General features: G+C 41.7%; 1 protein-coding gene across 3 annotated transcripts in view; it reads left to right on the top strand.

The window, feature by feature from the left end:
- MTR (5-methyltetrahydrofolate-homocysteine methyltransferase) overlaps window positions 1-15,870 on the top strand; it is a 1,186,028-nt gene that overhangs the window by 702,312 nt on the left and 467,846 nt on the right. For all 3 annotated transcript variants that reach the window (XM_077486511.1, XM_077486510.1, XM_077486509.1), the window contains exon 20: window positions 6,365-6,517. In XM_077486511.1, coding sequence (XP_077342637.1) covers window positions 6,365-6,517 — 153 coding nt within the window. The remainder of the gene's footprint in view (window positions 1-6,364; window positions 6,518-15,870) is intronic.

Below are 15,870 nucleotides of genomic sequence, written 5' to 3'. Positions count from 1 at the left end.
TAGTAGTTACCCACGTGTTGATAATTGCCAGGTCTCTAATTACAAGACAATGGAAGAACAATAAAGCCCCGGAAGTGGCCGAGGTCTTTTCCACTACGCAGACCCATTATACCTATGAGTCACTAATAGCAGCTGCAGGGGGAAACTCAAAATATTTTGATAGTAAATGGCAGTGTTGGACATCTTGGTACAAACGCAGGGATTGATTGATATCCCCACCCAGGTAGACTGAACTAGACCGACTACACCCTACACCCTCCCCATCCCCTTTTTTGATTCCCCTTCTTATGCCCCCTATTGCACTTTCTTGTGTGCATAATATTCGGTAGAATAATGCTATAACTGAATACTGGTATGAAGGTACTTGCGCGGCCCGGGGATGTCGGATGGCTACCTTATGTACGAGTTAAGCTATGTCTGATTCACAGTCTGACACTCCCTAGCCGGCGCATTTGTTGAAATTTACATCGGATGGTTTACTCACACCACTGAACCGATATCCTGTAACTGAGATTTGGGGTTTCTGTTTTCTATGTTTTCTATGTTCTTTGTATTTTATTTTACCTTTCTCTCCTTCTATTTCTTGCCAGTAGGCCTAAGACAATGTGAGAGCGACATATGTTAATTGCTGGGCAAGTTGTTTTCTGTCTGCCCTATGTTTCTTGTATTTTTGTACTTTGAAAAATCTTAATAAAGACTATTTAGAAAAAAAAAAAAAGAGTAACATTTCCGTCTTTGCAGATGACACCAAGCTATGCGGTGCAATAGCGTCCTTGCAGGATGTCATCAATTTACAAGCAGACCTCAATGCTCTGTCTAATTGGGCGACTATGTGGCAGATGAGGTTTAATGTTGAGAAATGTAAGGTTATGCACTTGGGGGCTAAGAATATGCATGCATCATACACGCTAGGGGGAGTACAACTGGGGGAATCCATAGTGGAGAAGGATCTGGGGGTTTTGGTAGATCAGAAGCTCAATAATAGCATGCAATGCCAAGCTGCGGTTTCCAAAGCGAGCAAAGTCCTTTCCTGTATTAAGAGAGGTATGTACTCCAGAGAGAGAGATATAATTTTGCCCCTGTTCAAGTCATTAGTAAGACCTCATCTGGAATATGTCGTTCAGTTTTGGGCACCAGTTCTCAAAAAGGATATCGGGGAACTGGAGAAAGTGCAGAGAAGGGCAACCAAACTGATAAGAGGCATGGAGGAACTCAGCTATGAGGAAAGATTAGAGGAACTGAATTTATTCACTCTTGATAAGAGGAGATTAAGGGGGGATTTGATCAACATGTACAAATATATAAGGGTTCCATATAGGGAACTTGGTGTCGAGTTATTCACTTTACAGTCAACAAAGAGGACAAGGGGGCACTCTTTACGTCTAGAGGAGAAGAGATTTCATCTCCAAATACGGAAAGGTTTCTTCACAGTAAGAGCTGTGGAAATGTGGAATAGACTCCCTGCAGAGGTGGTTATGGCCAGCTCAGTGGATTGCTTTAAGAAAGGCCTGGATTATTTCCTAAGTGTACGTAATATAACTGGGTACTAAAATTTATAGGTAAAGTTGATCCGGGGAAAATCCGATTGCCTCTCGGGGGATCAGTAAGGAATTTTTTCCCCTGCTTTAGCAAATTGGATCATGCTCTGCTGGGGTTTTTTGCCTTCCTCTGGATCAACTGTGGGTATAGAATTGGGTATATGGGCTGGTATATGTATATATGTATGTATGTGTGTATATGTATATATATATATATATATATATATTATTATTTTTTTGGTTGAACTGGATGGACTTGTGTCTTTTTTCAACCTGACTAACTATGTAACCGTATGGCCCAGAGGAATCACCAGCTGATGTGTGCATAGAAGTACTCACTATTATGTGAAAGTTATCCCTTCAGTTGGTCATATTTAGTCTCAACGTTCCTCGATTCAAAGCAGTAGAGAGGATGTACATCCACTGCCAGTCTTCATTACGTAACCTGTGACTTCAGTACAGTTCAGCATCCAATCAAAAAAAGAGAGAGAAAAGGAAAGTAAAACATAACTATAGAACGTAAACATTGCAACAGCATTCGCTCTTGTTAAAGTAGAGTGTCAACTTATAATAACTATGGGCAGCTTACGCTGCAAACTTAACTGGGGGAAAAGTTCAGCCTGAGGATCCCTAAGAGCAATGGCACAGGGACTCCACATCAATACAAGTACATCCGGCCATTATTAAGTGTGCAACTTGGCGTTCCGCGCCGTGACAGTTTTCCAATCATGATCAATTTGCTTTGGGGCAGGTAGCATTCCCTCCCCTATTTCTTGCTCCGAAATTATGCCCCATTCTCTCAGTAGTGCGATGCCCTTGTCCAAAGAGGTGATTATGTATGTACGATTGTCCTTGGTAACAGCTTTGTTGGGTAACCCCATCTATAAACAATTTTATGGTTCCGCAAGGCTTTGGTGATGGTATTCAGGTTCCTCCTTTTCTGGAGCGTATATGTTGTGAGGTCTGTGAAAAACTGCAAATGCTGATGTTTTGGAGGAATTTGTTCTTTTTGTCGCATAGCTGCCATAAGGTCCTCTTTCACATGGAAAAAGTGCAGCCAATGCAATACATCCCTCGGGACCTGCTCAGATAAATGCGCTGGCTTGGGGAGACAATGAATCTTATCAATCGTTGTATCCAAGTCAGTTAGCCGGCAGGATTTGCTTAACCTCTTGAGATCCGCGCTATAGCCGAATAACGGCTGCAACACGGACCTGCTTTGCCGGGACTACTTCTGTTGACGTCGTCCCGTGCACAAGCGACCTGCGCGCCCCCTGAGGGGGGCGCGCGGCGAGTCTGAGACTCGCCTGATCACAGATCCGAGCAAGGGGGTCGATCCCAACCCCTTACCACGTGATCAGCTGTCAGCCAATGACAGCTGATCATGTGACAAAACAGAGCCGGTAATTGCCCATTTTTCCTCCTCGCGCTGATAGCGCGAGGAGAGGAAAAAAAAGCCGATCACCCGTGGCCTTGATCGGGACAAAAGTCCCGATCACGGCCAGCGTATCAGTGCCCACCTGCCCCCTGCCAGTAACCCCCAGATAATTAAAAAAGTGCCACCCAGCAGTGCCATACATCAGTGCCCACAGTGCCATACATCAGTGCCACCTATCAGTGCCCACAGTACCACCTATCAGTGCCCACAATCTGCCTCAACAACATTGCTGCACCTCAGTGCCGCATATCCGTGCCCATCAGTGTCATCTACCAGTGCTGCCCATCAGTGCCACCTATCAGTCCCATCTATCAGTGGTACCTATCAGTGCCCCTTGGTGTCACCCATCAGTGCCCATCTTTGCCCATCATTGCTGCCTTATCTGTGCCCATCAGTACTGCCTTATCTGTGCCTATTAGTGTCGCATTAACTGTTCCGCCTATCAGTGCCGCCTCATCAGCGCATTTCAATGAAGGAGAAAAATTACCTGTTTGCAAAATTTTATAACAAACTATTAAACATGATTTTTTATTTTTTTTGATTTTGCATCTTTTTTTGTTTAGCAAAAAATAAAACTCCCAGCTGTAATTAAATACCACCAAAAGAAAGCTCTATTTGTGGGAAAAAAATGATAAAAATTTAATTTGGGTACGGTGTTGTATGGCCGCGCAATTGTCATTCAAAGTGCATCAGCGCTGAAAGCTGAAAATTGGTCTGGGCAGGAGGGGGGTTTAAGTGCCCAGTAAGTAAGTGGTTAAATATGGCTACCATATGTGCATTAAGGTCGGACTGTGGGAGAGTTTCGGGGATCCCCCTAACTTTAATATTGTTCTTTCGTGATCTGTCTTCCAAGTCCGCCAGTTTCTCCTTGAGCCACTCCACCTCCCCTTCTTTTTCCTCGTTGGCATCTACAAGGTCATTTAACCACTTCCCGACCAGCGCACGACGATGTAAGTCGACAGAATGGCACGGGCAGGCATATTGGCGTACAGGTATGTCCAATATTCAATGCCGCCCTGCCATCGGGAGTGCGCCGCCGGCGGCGCGCTCCCGCGCTGGTCGGGACCCCCGTGAGTCTGGTCGCGGGACCCGCGGACCCGATGGCCGTGGGCATCCCCGCAATCGTCTCACGGAGCGGCCGAATGGAGGAAATGCAGAGTAAACAGCATTTCTCCATTCTGCCTAGCAACTAGTGACACTGATCTCTGCTCCATGTGATTGGAGCAGAGATCAGTGTTCACTAAATGAAAGCCCAACCCCCCCACAGTTAGTAACACACCCCTAGGAACACTTAACCCCTACACTGCCACCCACTTGTTAACCCCTTCACTGCCAGTGTCATTTACACAGGAATCACTGCATTTATATAGCAGTGATTACTGTATAAATGACAATGGTCCCAAAAATGTGTCAAAAATGTCCGATGGGTCCCCCCACAATGTCCCCCATAATGTCGCAGTCACAATAAAAATCGCTGATCGCCGCCATTACTAGTAAAAATTAAAAATTATTAATAAAAATGCTATAAAACTATCCCTATTTTGTAAACGCTATAACTTTTGCGCAAACCAATCAATAATCGCTTATTGCGATTTTTTTACCAAAAATATGTAGAAGAATACGTATCGGCCTAAACTGAGGGAAAAAAAAGTTTTTTTTATATATTTTTGGGGGATATTTATTATAACAAAAAGTAAAAAAAAATGTTTTTTTTTCAAAATTGTCGCTCTATTTTTGTTTATAGCGCAAAAAATAAAAACCGCAGGGGTGATCAAATACCACCAAAAAGCTCTATTTGTGGGAAAAAAAGGACGTCAATTTAGTTTGGGAGCCACGTCGCACGACCGCGTAATTGTCAGTTAAAGCGACGCAGTGCCGAATCGCAAAAAGTGGTCTGGTCTTTGACCAGCAAAATGGTCTGGTCTGCAAGTGGTTAAAGTCCCAGCATATTCCCCCATCTTTGTTTCAATATGGTCCACTCTGTCGCCTATGGCATTAAGATCCTTATTAAAACTGTGCATACAGGATGCCAAATCCAACTGAATGGTGCTGCGTAATGATAGCAACATGTCTTTCAACACCGTATCCAGAACGGGTTGGTTCTGGGTGGGGAACGACTCAATGGGTTCTGGCAATTCCCGGGTGTCATCCCCTGAGTCAGTGGCTGGGCTTCCCGCCATACTCACTCTGCCTCCATCCAACCTAGGTTTTGACTTGGCCGGGCTACTGGTGGACGAGGAGGAGGGGTAGGAGCGGTGGCTGGCTGTGGAGGCTGTATTCTTTGATTTACCTGTATCGGCGCCCCTCGTGCGCGGTGAGGCTCTCTGCGGTGAGAAGGCCTGGGCGCCATCTTGGGACTCCCTGTCCAATACCCTGGAGTAGAAGTCCGTGTGTGGCTTCCCTGCTCCTCGTCGTTTACCGGGCATGGTCCGGGAGCTGTCGTGTGCTATCCGCTGCAGATCACTGCAACGGCTGGCTCGGATGTGGTTGCTTTCGGTTGCTACGGTCCCCTGTCGCCGGAGCTCCGGGATTATGCGTCCATCCATTCATTTTAACAAAGAGTTTGTTTTGTGTAAAAAAATAAAAATAAAAAAATAAAAAAAATAAAGTCAACCTTGTTTCTGTACAATATTATTGAAATAAAAAGGATTTTGACAAACCTGCCTATTTCATATCTTGGAGTACAGGACACAGGCCATTCTCCATTCTGTCCCTATGCTACTCTGCATTGTTTTCTAAAAATTGAGGATTCATTGAGTGTGGTAGGGTGTAAAGGAGGATGTCAAAGAGGTGTGTCTTCAAAAGCCTTGCCAGTGTCCAGTCACCGGACTGTACCAGTCTAAAACCGAAGATCTCTGCATATCAAAACTGACCTGTACCTTACTCCAAGATATGAAATTTACAGGTACGTCAAACTTCCTTTTATTGCGAACATGCATTAATTCTTAGTAACAGCCTAGTTTTAGCAATTTATTGATGTCTAAAAAAAAATAATAATAATAATTCAAATGTTTGCCATATACTGAACTTTTCTTCCCTGTAAAGTGTGTTTTTCTTATCTTTTTTTCTTCAAAATGTTTATTGAAGTTCTCAGAAGAAACAGTAAAGAGGGCAAACATGTTGTTAGTCACACATTAGGACATAGGACAGTAAAACCTGAATGTGCACGAATGGCAGATTTATAATAATGAACTTGTAGTCTGTACTGAGGTCTGAGCAGAAGGTAGGGATTATATGGCACCCCATAGGGGAGCAAGTTGTGCCATTGGGGAAGGTTTTTCTTATTTTTTAATGGGCAGTTGCAGTGGATGTCTCCAATGGTTATTCAGTTCAATTTGCCCAACATTAACAAAAAATGTTTTGTTTTTTTTACATTTCGTTCTCTTAGGGTATTGAAAAGTATATTATCGAGGACACACAGGAAGCAATGTCAAATAAAGAGCTCTATCCAAGACCCCTCCACATTATTGAAGGTCCGCTAATGAATGGCATGAAGATTGTAGGAGAATTGTTTGGCGCTGGAAAGATGTTCCTACCTCAGGTACATAACCTTTCTGGAAGCCTTATTGAAATGCTACTTATATTTGATAATGCAGCTTAAAAAAAATATATAGTGAACAACATTTGTATCTTATTTTTTATGTTTTGCTTTCTTAATCACTTAAAGGGGTTGTAAAGGTAAACTTTTTCACCTTAACAGTGACATTGACAGTGCCAACCCCCCTGTTTTACTTACCTGACCCGTTGAAAGTCCTGCGCTCGCCCCCAACATCCACTTTGCTGCTCAGCCTGGCCGTTAATTGGCTGGAGCGGATGGATTAAAAGCAGTGCAGCCATTGGCTCGCGCTGCTGTCAATCACGTACATTGATGGGGCCGGGGGCCGAGTGATACAGTGAGCAGCTATAGCCGCCGGCTGTATCACAGGTGCATGCTCGCAAGTGCTTCTCACCATGCGAGGGATCTCACATGAACGTGAGAAGTACTTGCAGGGGGAGGCTGAGACAGCTCCCGAGGGACCCCAGAACAGCAGGTTTTGGGCCACTCTGTGCAAAACAAGCTGCACAGTGGAGGTAAGTATAACATGTTTTTAAAAAATAAAAAAAATTCTCTTTACAACCCCTTTAAGACCAGTACCATTTGGATGCCTAAAGACCAGAGGACTTTTTACAATTTGGCACTGCGCTGCTTTAACTAGATTAAATTTGCGTCCTTTTGTTCACACAAATAGAAATTTGATTGCTTCTGTGATTTTTATTTTTTGCAATATAAGTGGAAAAACACCGAAAATTTAGAAAAAAATATATTTTCTACTTTTTGTTATAAGAAAAATCAAATAAACTTTTAGTCATACATTTAGGCCAAAATGTATTCAGCCTTTGGTAAAAAAAATAAAAATTCAATAAGCGTATATACTGGTTTGCACAAAACTTATAGCGTCTACAAACTAGAGTACATTTTCTGGAATTTACGCAGCTTTTAGTTTGACTGCCTATCTCATTTCTTGAGGTGCTAAAATGGCAGGGCAGTACAAAAACCACCCCCCCCCCCCCCCCAGCGGCCCAAAAAAAAGACTGCATTTTGGAAAGTAGACACCACAAGGAAATTGCTGAGAGGCATGTTGAGCCCATTGTATTTTCTTTTTGCCCCAAATGATTGAATAATGACATTAATTATTTATTTTTTACAAAAAGTTGTCAATAAATGATATATTGCTCACACATGCCATGATTATATGTGGAATTGCACCCCAAAATACATTTTGTTGCTTCTGAGTATGGGGATACCACATGTGTGGGACTTTTTGGGAGCCTAGCAGTTCACAGGGTCCCAAAAACCAAGCACCACCTTTGGGGTTTTTAAGGGCATAATTTTTTGATTTGACTCCTCACTACCTATCACAGCTTTGAAGGCCATAAAATGCCAAGATGGCACCCCCCCCCCCATAAAAAAAAATACTCCATTTTGGAAAGTAGACACGCCAAGCTATTTTCTGAGAGGCATCATGGTGAGTATTTTGCAGCTCTCATTTGTTTTTAAAAATGAATATTTTCAAAAAAAATACACTTTGTGACAAAAAGGGAGGTCTGCAAAATACTCACTATACTAATCAGAAAATAGCTTGGGGTGTAAATGTACACCTTAGGAAACCTGAAGGTGGTGCTTAGTTTTCAGGGTCACATATGTGGCCAGGCTCCCAAAAAGTCTCACATGTGGTATACCCATACTCAGGGGAAGCAATAGAATGTATTTTGGGGTGTAATTTCACATATGTCCATGGCATGTTTGAGCAATACATCATTTAGTGACAACTTTGTGCAAAAAAAGAAAATGTATTTCCCCGCAACTTGTCATAAAATATTACATGGACGCGACATGCCATGCCATTTTATGCACAACATTTAGAAGCTTATGTCACACATCACCAACTCTTCTAACCACTTTCTGACACTTTTTTTGTTTACATGAAAAAAAAAATATATATATATATATATATATATATATATATATATATATATATATATATATATATATATATATATATATATATATATATATATATATATATATATATATATATATATATATATATATATATATATATATATATATTTTTTTTTTTTTTAGCAAAGGCCCGACAAATTAAAATGGTGGGTGTTTTAATTTATTTATTTTTTCACAGTATTTGCACAGTAATTTTTCAAACACAATTTTTTGTGGAAAAACACACCTTTTAAAAAAATGAAGTCACTAAAATACATTATATTGCCCAAATGTTGGATGAAATAAAAAAAGATGATTTTAGGCCAAGTACATGGATACCAAACAGAACACCAGAGCTAAATTCCTCCTTGCATCAGGTAAATACTGTGCTGACACCCCACTTATCCAGAAGGTCCACTGGTATAGGTACTCCGATTGTATCATAAAACACAAGGATAGATGTACATAGCGTAATCCTGTTTATTATAATGCAAAATACCCATACAGCAGAAACCCCCCCTTAATCCTAGCTGCGTACATTTATAATGCAATCAACGAGCATAAAGAAATAAAATAGAATGCAGACACTGTATTACACTTCCGGGTAGAAGGCAGAGCGAGGTGGAGCGCACAACGTCGCTTCCGGTTTCCGTGCTGGTCAGGCCCTGCCCTTTATTTTTTTTTTTTTTTTTTTGTTTTTCATTCGACTTCAACAGAGGGCATGACATGATAGCTGATAGATATATATATATATATATATATATATATGCTGGCTAATATACGTACTACAGAGGAGATCCGGTACTCAAATGTTCAAAAAGTTTTGGGACACTGCCATGTATTAAAAACAACTTGTAAAAGACTCTATATTGAGATAATTCAAACTAATTGACTCTATGATGAGATAATTAAAACAAGGGTAAGTACCACAATGTTCAAAAGTTTTGGGACACCGCAAAACTCTGAACATGGCCAAACTGATCACCTAAATATAAAAGGGTGCCTCAATTGTAACTACTGTAGTACCGAGAAAATCTGGTAGGGTTAGTGCCTAAAGGGTTAAATGTTGATTTGGATATTAATAAGGTAGTTATTCCTGCGCTGCCACTATTAAGTGATGGATCAAAGAACTGCTGCGTTCACCGGGATGGATCAAATCGTATCCACTTAATTGTAAAAAGAGGGTAAATTGGTGTCGCGCTGTTCTAATTTAGAATACTAATTAAAAGAGGTTAAATCCCTGTCTATAATCCTTTATCAATGTTAGATGTCTAAAATATTTTTTAGATCCACTGGTAAGTTATAAATCTATTAACATGAGATGAGACAACACCCCATTTTTTTTTTCAGATACTTTTTAGTAAACATTTTTTAGGTCACAAAGGTGAACTTTAGTTTACACAGTATTCGCTCTGCAGACAAACGAGTGTGGCTAACCAGGGTTGTACAGAAGTACAATGTCCACACAGATTCCATTGCCCTGAGTGCCTCTTAAGGACCTAGTATTCTCTTCTGGTCAACCCAATGGGAGCATACTGTGACCAGAGATTGGGTGCAATTTTTGCAGTAGCTGTCCTATACTAGGCCCATCAAACAGTATTCAACATAACAGTTCCATTAGCCTATGTTCACCACATGCGGTCAAATCTGAATGAAAGAACTAAATAACCTGTAACTTGGATTGACGTAGATGTTACCTCTGGAAAGTGTCAAAAGTGGTGTAGATTGTTAATGATATAATATATTATTCTGAATAGGTGTAGTTTCATTCTAAGTAACTTTCTGGGATTTGTACCAATTAATTGCTGCTAGTGTGATAGGAAGATTGTGTGTTTCCCAGCAATATGTTTCCGGCATACTCTCATATTGGAAGTGAGTGGCAAAAGTACAAAGTATGTTTAGTGTGTTAAGTGTTTCTTGGGTTTTCCAAAGTTGGAGAGTGACTAACTTGGCCGCTAGAAATAAGTGGGTAATGAATTTCCTAAATTTTGGGGGTATCTCTTGAATCCCTAGATTTAAGAGGGCCAATGAGGGTGATAATTGGATATTCAGGTATGTTACTTGGTGACGATTGGTGAATGGCTCAATCCAAAATTTAGTAATTTTCTCACACTTCCATAATATATGGAAGAGAGTGCCCAGTTGGGAACAGTTCTTCCAGCATAGGGAAGATGTGGAGCTTGCAAATTTCGCTATTCTAAACGGTACCATGTACCATCTCTGTGTGATCTTGTGGGAAAGCTCCCAGAGGTTAGCACATTTGGTGGAGGAGTGGGAGTATTGAATTGCTTTGAGCCATTGGTCATTTGAGAAACTTTGGGCCAAATCTCTCTCCCATGCTAACATCGAGTTTGTTTTAATAAGTATGGATTTGTCATTAAGGTATTGGTAGAACAATTCAATCCCTCCTCTCCGATATTGTTTGGCGATAAGATACGATTGGATTTTCCAAAATAGTTGGTATGTAGTAGGGCGTTTGCTCTTAAGGTAGGACATGACAAGGGTGTAATTGAACTGTTCAGTGAGGGGTAGGTTGAACTCCTGTTGTAGCTCATGGAATGATTTTGCCTTGTCATTAACATATAAATCCTGTAGCGTAGCTATTGCCTTCTTTTTCCAGCATTCTAGATTTAAGTCAGGAATAATCAATGATAAGATGGATAGGGGTAAGGGGATGGAGACTGGGAGCAATTTAGGTTTGAAAGTCTTCCATGCCTTTAGGGAAGCTATCATTGGCAGGGAGAGTTATGGTAGTTTGGTTTTATGTTGTGCTAAGACAGCAGTTCAATAATAGTCCGCTATATCAGGTAGACCTGCTCCTCCCACTGCTTTATTCTTTTTTTAGTATGGAATATGCACTTCTGGCTTTTTTGCCTTCCCAAAGATACTGGGTAAGTATAGCTTGTAATTTTTGGAGGAGATTTGCCGTGACTGGAATTGGTACAGTGTGAAATATGTATAGGAGTTTAGGTAAAGTTTGCATTTTCAGTGCGTCTAAACTGCCTGCCCATGATAAAATATGTTTGCATAGACTGTGAAGTTCCTGCTTGAGTGTGGATACTAATGGTTGGTAGTTTGTTTGGAATAGAAGGTTGGGTCGTGCCGTGAGTTTAATTCCCAAATAAGTGATACTATGGTCGTTCTTCGTGAATGGGAAACTATTCTGTATTTCCAATTTGTCTTGTGGTGAAACACCCAGGTCTAGGATGTAAGATTTGGATTTGTTAACTTTGTAGTATACCATTCCATAGTTGTGCAGTAGCTTAGTAACCTTATGTAGGGAAGACACCAGATTTGTTAGCGTTAGTATTACATCATCCGCAAAGAGAATCTTTAATCCTGAATCCATGGATGTTGGAGTCTTGTCTAATACTGGCGGCTAAAGGTTCCATTAACAAGTTAAAAATGAGAGGGGTAAAGGACACCCTTGGCGTGTGCCATTAGTTATCGAGAAGGGTTTGGACAACATGCCTGATGTGAGCACTCTGGCCGAAGGGGAGGTATAAAGAGCTAGGATTGCTGAGAGTCGGTGTCCTGTAAATCCATTTTTTTTTTTTTTTTTTTTTTTTAGTTTTTGTGAGATATGTACAATGAGCCCTGTCAAACGCCTTAGTTTGGCAATATGGATTATATTGATTAACCTTCTTGTGGCAAAATTGGTCTTATCAGCTTTGCTGAATCAGCCGTTTTAACCTTTACGAGCAATTTCCTTGGTTCTTTTGACAAGAAAGATATTTTCTGGTTGTCATTTCTTCTGCTAGAAGAGTATCTCTCTTGTAAGAGCCATATTTCATCATGCATAAAGATGGAGTGGTTTCATGTCCTCATCCTGAATTCCTACCAAAGGCAGGGTATAACCACGCTGATCCAATTATGATGGTAGAGTTTTAAAAACATTTCTGGACCTAAAAAAGGAATATGATATACCACAACACAAATTTTACAGATATCTGCAGTTGAGACTTCACATATACCAGAGTGGGATAACCCCCCCCCCCCCCCCCCCACACACACACACACACACACACACACACACACACACACACACACCACCCCTATTTCAGAAGTTATTTAAAATGGATAGGACCAGAGGGTTTATATCGGTAATATATGGTCAGTTAAGTAGTAGCTCCAATAAGCCCTTTGACCCCCCCCCCCCCCCCTAATCAAGAGGAGATGGGAAGAGGATATAGGGAAGATATCAGACGAGCAGTGGAGGACAATAATGGAACTAGGGCCAATGATATTGGTCTCTCCCTCACAAAAAATATCACATCTGATGTTAGTATATAGGGCTTACTATACTCCCAAGAGGCTATGCCTGTTTGGAAGGAGAGATGATGCCAGTTGCCCTAGATGCCAAGGATATAGAGACCTTATACACATGGTATGGTGATGCCCAAAGTTGTTTCATCGTTGGAGGGGAGTTGTGGAAACTACATACACATCCATACACCTTTCTTCATACACTGCTTCTTGCTCTTAGGAGAGCTATACCAACAATATGGGAATTATACCCCTGACGCCAATCTCCTTTTACTCAATTCAAGCTCGCAAACCCAATTTGAATGTATGGTTGCAATAAAACATGGTAAGCTTTCTGGGTTTGATGGTTTTCCATAGGTATCAGAATACAGTGAAGTTCTATACCAGTTAGCCTTATATATATAGGCTTTTGTCTTTGCAATGATTTTATATGGTCACTCAACCAGGGCTGGACTTACCATTCAACTTGACTGGGCTCAAGCCCATGGGCCCCACCCAATAAAGGGCCCCCGCGGGCTTGGCTCGGCTCCACTCAGTCACGCCCAGCCCCACCCTACGATGGACATAACACCTTGACTGGGCATGACTGTGAGCTGAGCCAAGTACACTTGGCTAATCTCAGGACTGTGAGAGGACCCAAGAGCCACCGAGAGGACCCTAGAGTGGCTCCATTTTTAAACTTCAAGACTGCAATGACAAGGCTGCAAATGACACTGGGGCAAGGCTGCAAATGACAAGGCTACAAATGACAAAGCTACACTGACAAGGTTGCAAATGACACTGACAAGGCTGCAATGACACTGGACAAGGCTGCAGATGGGTGGGCAAAGCTGATGATGGACACTGATAAGGCTGCATTGATGGGCATTTAATTGTAAGTTTTTTCCTTAAAATTCCCTCCTAAACTTGGTGTGTGTTAGATGTGAATAAATATGGTAATGTATAGAAGGTAGGGCCCGAAAGTGACTCAAGCCCAGGGGCCCCCACCACCTTAAGTCCTGCCCTGCGCTCAACTATACATAATGTTTTGTACATCTATGAACAATATATTAAGATATTGTTGAAAGGGTTTTTTTTTTGTCTTTTTATGTGAACCCACTACTCTTCAATCCCCAACTTTTATGCCAAGTACTTCCAACATGTCTCATCGTACATCACGAGACACAGAGCCACAGTAGTTACTATGTGGGTTATAGGCCACCTTCAGGTGATGGACACTGGCACACTCTAAATTAAAACGTGCACTCCCGATATAACCCCTCCCACTGAGTGAATGAAATACTTGTATAGCGCACAATGCAAACTAAATCTCCTCTAGGCGCTTTGGCGAGCTTTGATCATCTGCTAAAAGAGGAAGGTCTTGAGTTTTTTCCTAAAAGCCAGGTGATTTTCTTCCAGGCGGATGTTGATTGGTAGAGCATTCCATAGCCGAGGCCCTTGGACAGCGAATCTCTGATCCCCCTTGAATTTATACCGGGCTTTGGGCACAAGGAGGAGGTTTTTGTTGGCTGATGGAAGACTGCGGTTTGGTGTGTAATGATTTATTTTCTCCATTAGGTATTGCGGAGCTTCTCTATGGACGCATTTGTGGGTGAGGCAAAGGGTCTTGAACGTGATCCGATTTTTTACGTTTAGCCAATGTAAGCTCCTCAGCGAAGGAGGGTGGGGGTACCTCAGTTTTTTCACCAGTGTCTAAGACAGGGGTCTCAAACTGGTGGCCCTCCAGCTGTTGCAGAACTACGAGTCCCTATGTCCACTATGAGGCATTGCAAGGCTGACAGTTGCAAGCATGACTCCCGCATGCAGAGGCATGATAGGACATGTAGTTTTGAAACAGCTGGAGGGCCACCAATTTGAGATCCCTGGTCTAAGGTGTTGATCACGAGTAAAGCTGTGCTGAGCACCACTGGAGCAATCAATGGGCTAGCCATGCTTACTGAATCCATTCAAAGTGTCTTATATTTGGCCAGATTGAATGGTACCCGGGCCTGGTATCCGAAGAAACTAGGTTTTGCCTGTGAATGCTTCTCTTTTTAGAGAGTTAGACTCTGGGATCCTGTACTTTTTGTTAGTGAGGCCATAAAGTTTTTACTTGCAGGGTGCTGTTGCAGGGCTTTACCACAGAAAACCTTGGGACGGGAAAGGTAAGTGGAATTTTCTAAGAAATCTTTAGAAGTGTTTTTTTTTTCCCCCTCTTTTAAATGTGCTTTCTTCTCCAGTGCTTTCATCTCCAGTGCAAGGGGCATCTGCCTCACTGTCGGGATTTTAAGAGGTAAACCTCAGGGTCAGCCCCAGGGTCAAAAGAGGACCTGGGGAGGTAACCCAAAAAACAAAATACTAAATCCTTATGAAAGAGTGCTCCCACTTGCTCGAGTGGGGGGAAAGCTTCTACAGCTTTCAAGGGTCTGGCAGGAATGATGTCAGAGTTCCTGTCTCCTCGTTTTCTCAGATAAAACTTTCCCAGAGATCAAGTTTCTAGCCTGGATCATCATTTTTTGTCATAAAGAGTGATATCGGTGGTCCCCTTGGTAGAGAAAGGATTAGAGTTTTTTTTTCATACCTTTTTTTTTTTTACGGTTCTATAACTGTACAGGATGTCAGATCCATTTTGTATCTCAAAGATCTAAACCGGGTTTGAATATCCATTCTTTTCGCATGGAGTCAATCCAATCAGTAGAAGGGGGAGAACTTCTGGTGTCAATTAACGTCAAGATTACTTTTTTCATGTGCCATTTTTTTCCCTGCTCACCAGAAATGTACGCTTCAAGCTAAAAAAAAATCTTAATTTTCAGTTTGTAGCTCTGCCTTTCAGTCTAGTTACTCTACCTCAAGTGTTTACATAGGCCCTGTCTCCTCCTTTAGCCAGGGTAATGGCTCAAGGTATAACAATATTAGCCTATTTATTTCTTCCTTTCATAAGATCAATTTGGTAGCCCGCTCAATCCAAACTTTGCTCACTGCAGTTAGCTACCTGGAATACCTAGGTTGGATTCTCAGACTGAGAAATCCTCCTTAAATCCACCAACGAGATTGCAGTACATTGATACAGCTCAGCTACAGCTCTTTTTTACTGATCTATGCGTTCCCTCCTGTTCTGCTGCTTCAGTGCCTTCTTCACAGGATCAAGCAAGAAGGGAAGGAGGTGA

The sequence above is a fragment of the Lithobates pipiens genome, unplaced genomic scaffold (assembly GCF_037356315.1).
Source record: "Lithobates pipiens isolate NorthernLeopardFrog02 unplaced genomic scaffold, aLitPip1_a1.2 Scaffold_18, whole genome shotgun sequence".
NCBI classification, from domain to species: domain Eukaryota; kingdom Metazoa; phylum Chordata; class Amphibia; order Anura; family Ranidae; genus Lithobates; species Lithobates pipiens.
Note: the sequence above shows the minus strand (reverse complement) of the source record. Positions and strands in the feature narration are given on the sequence as shown.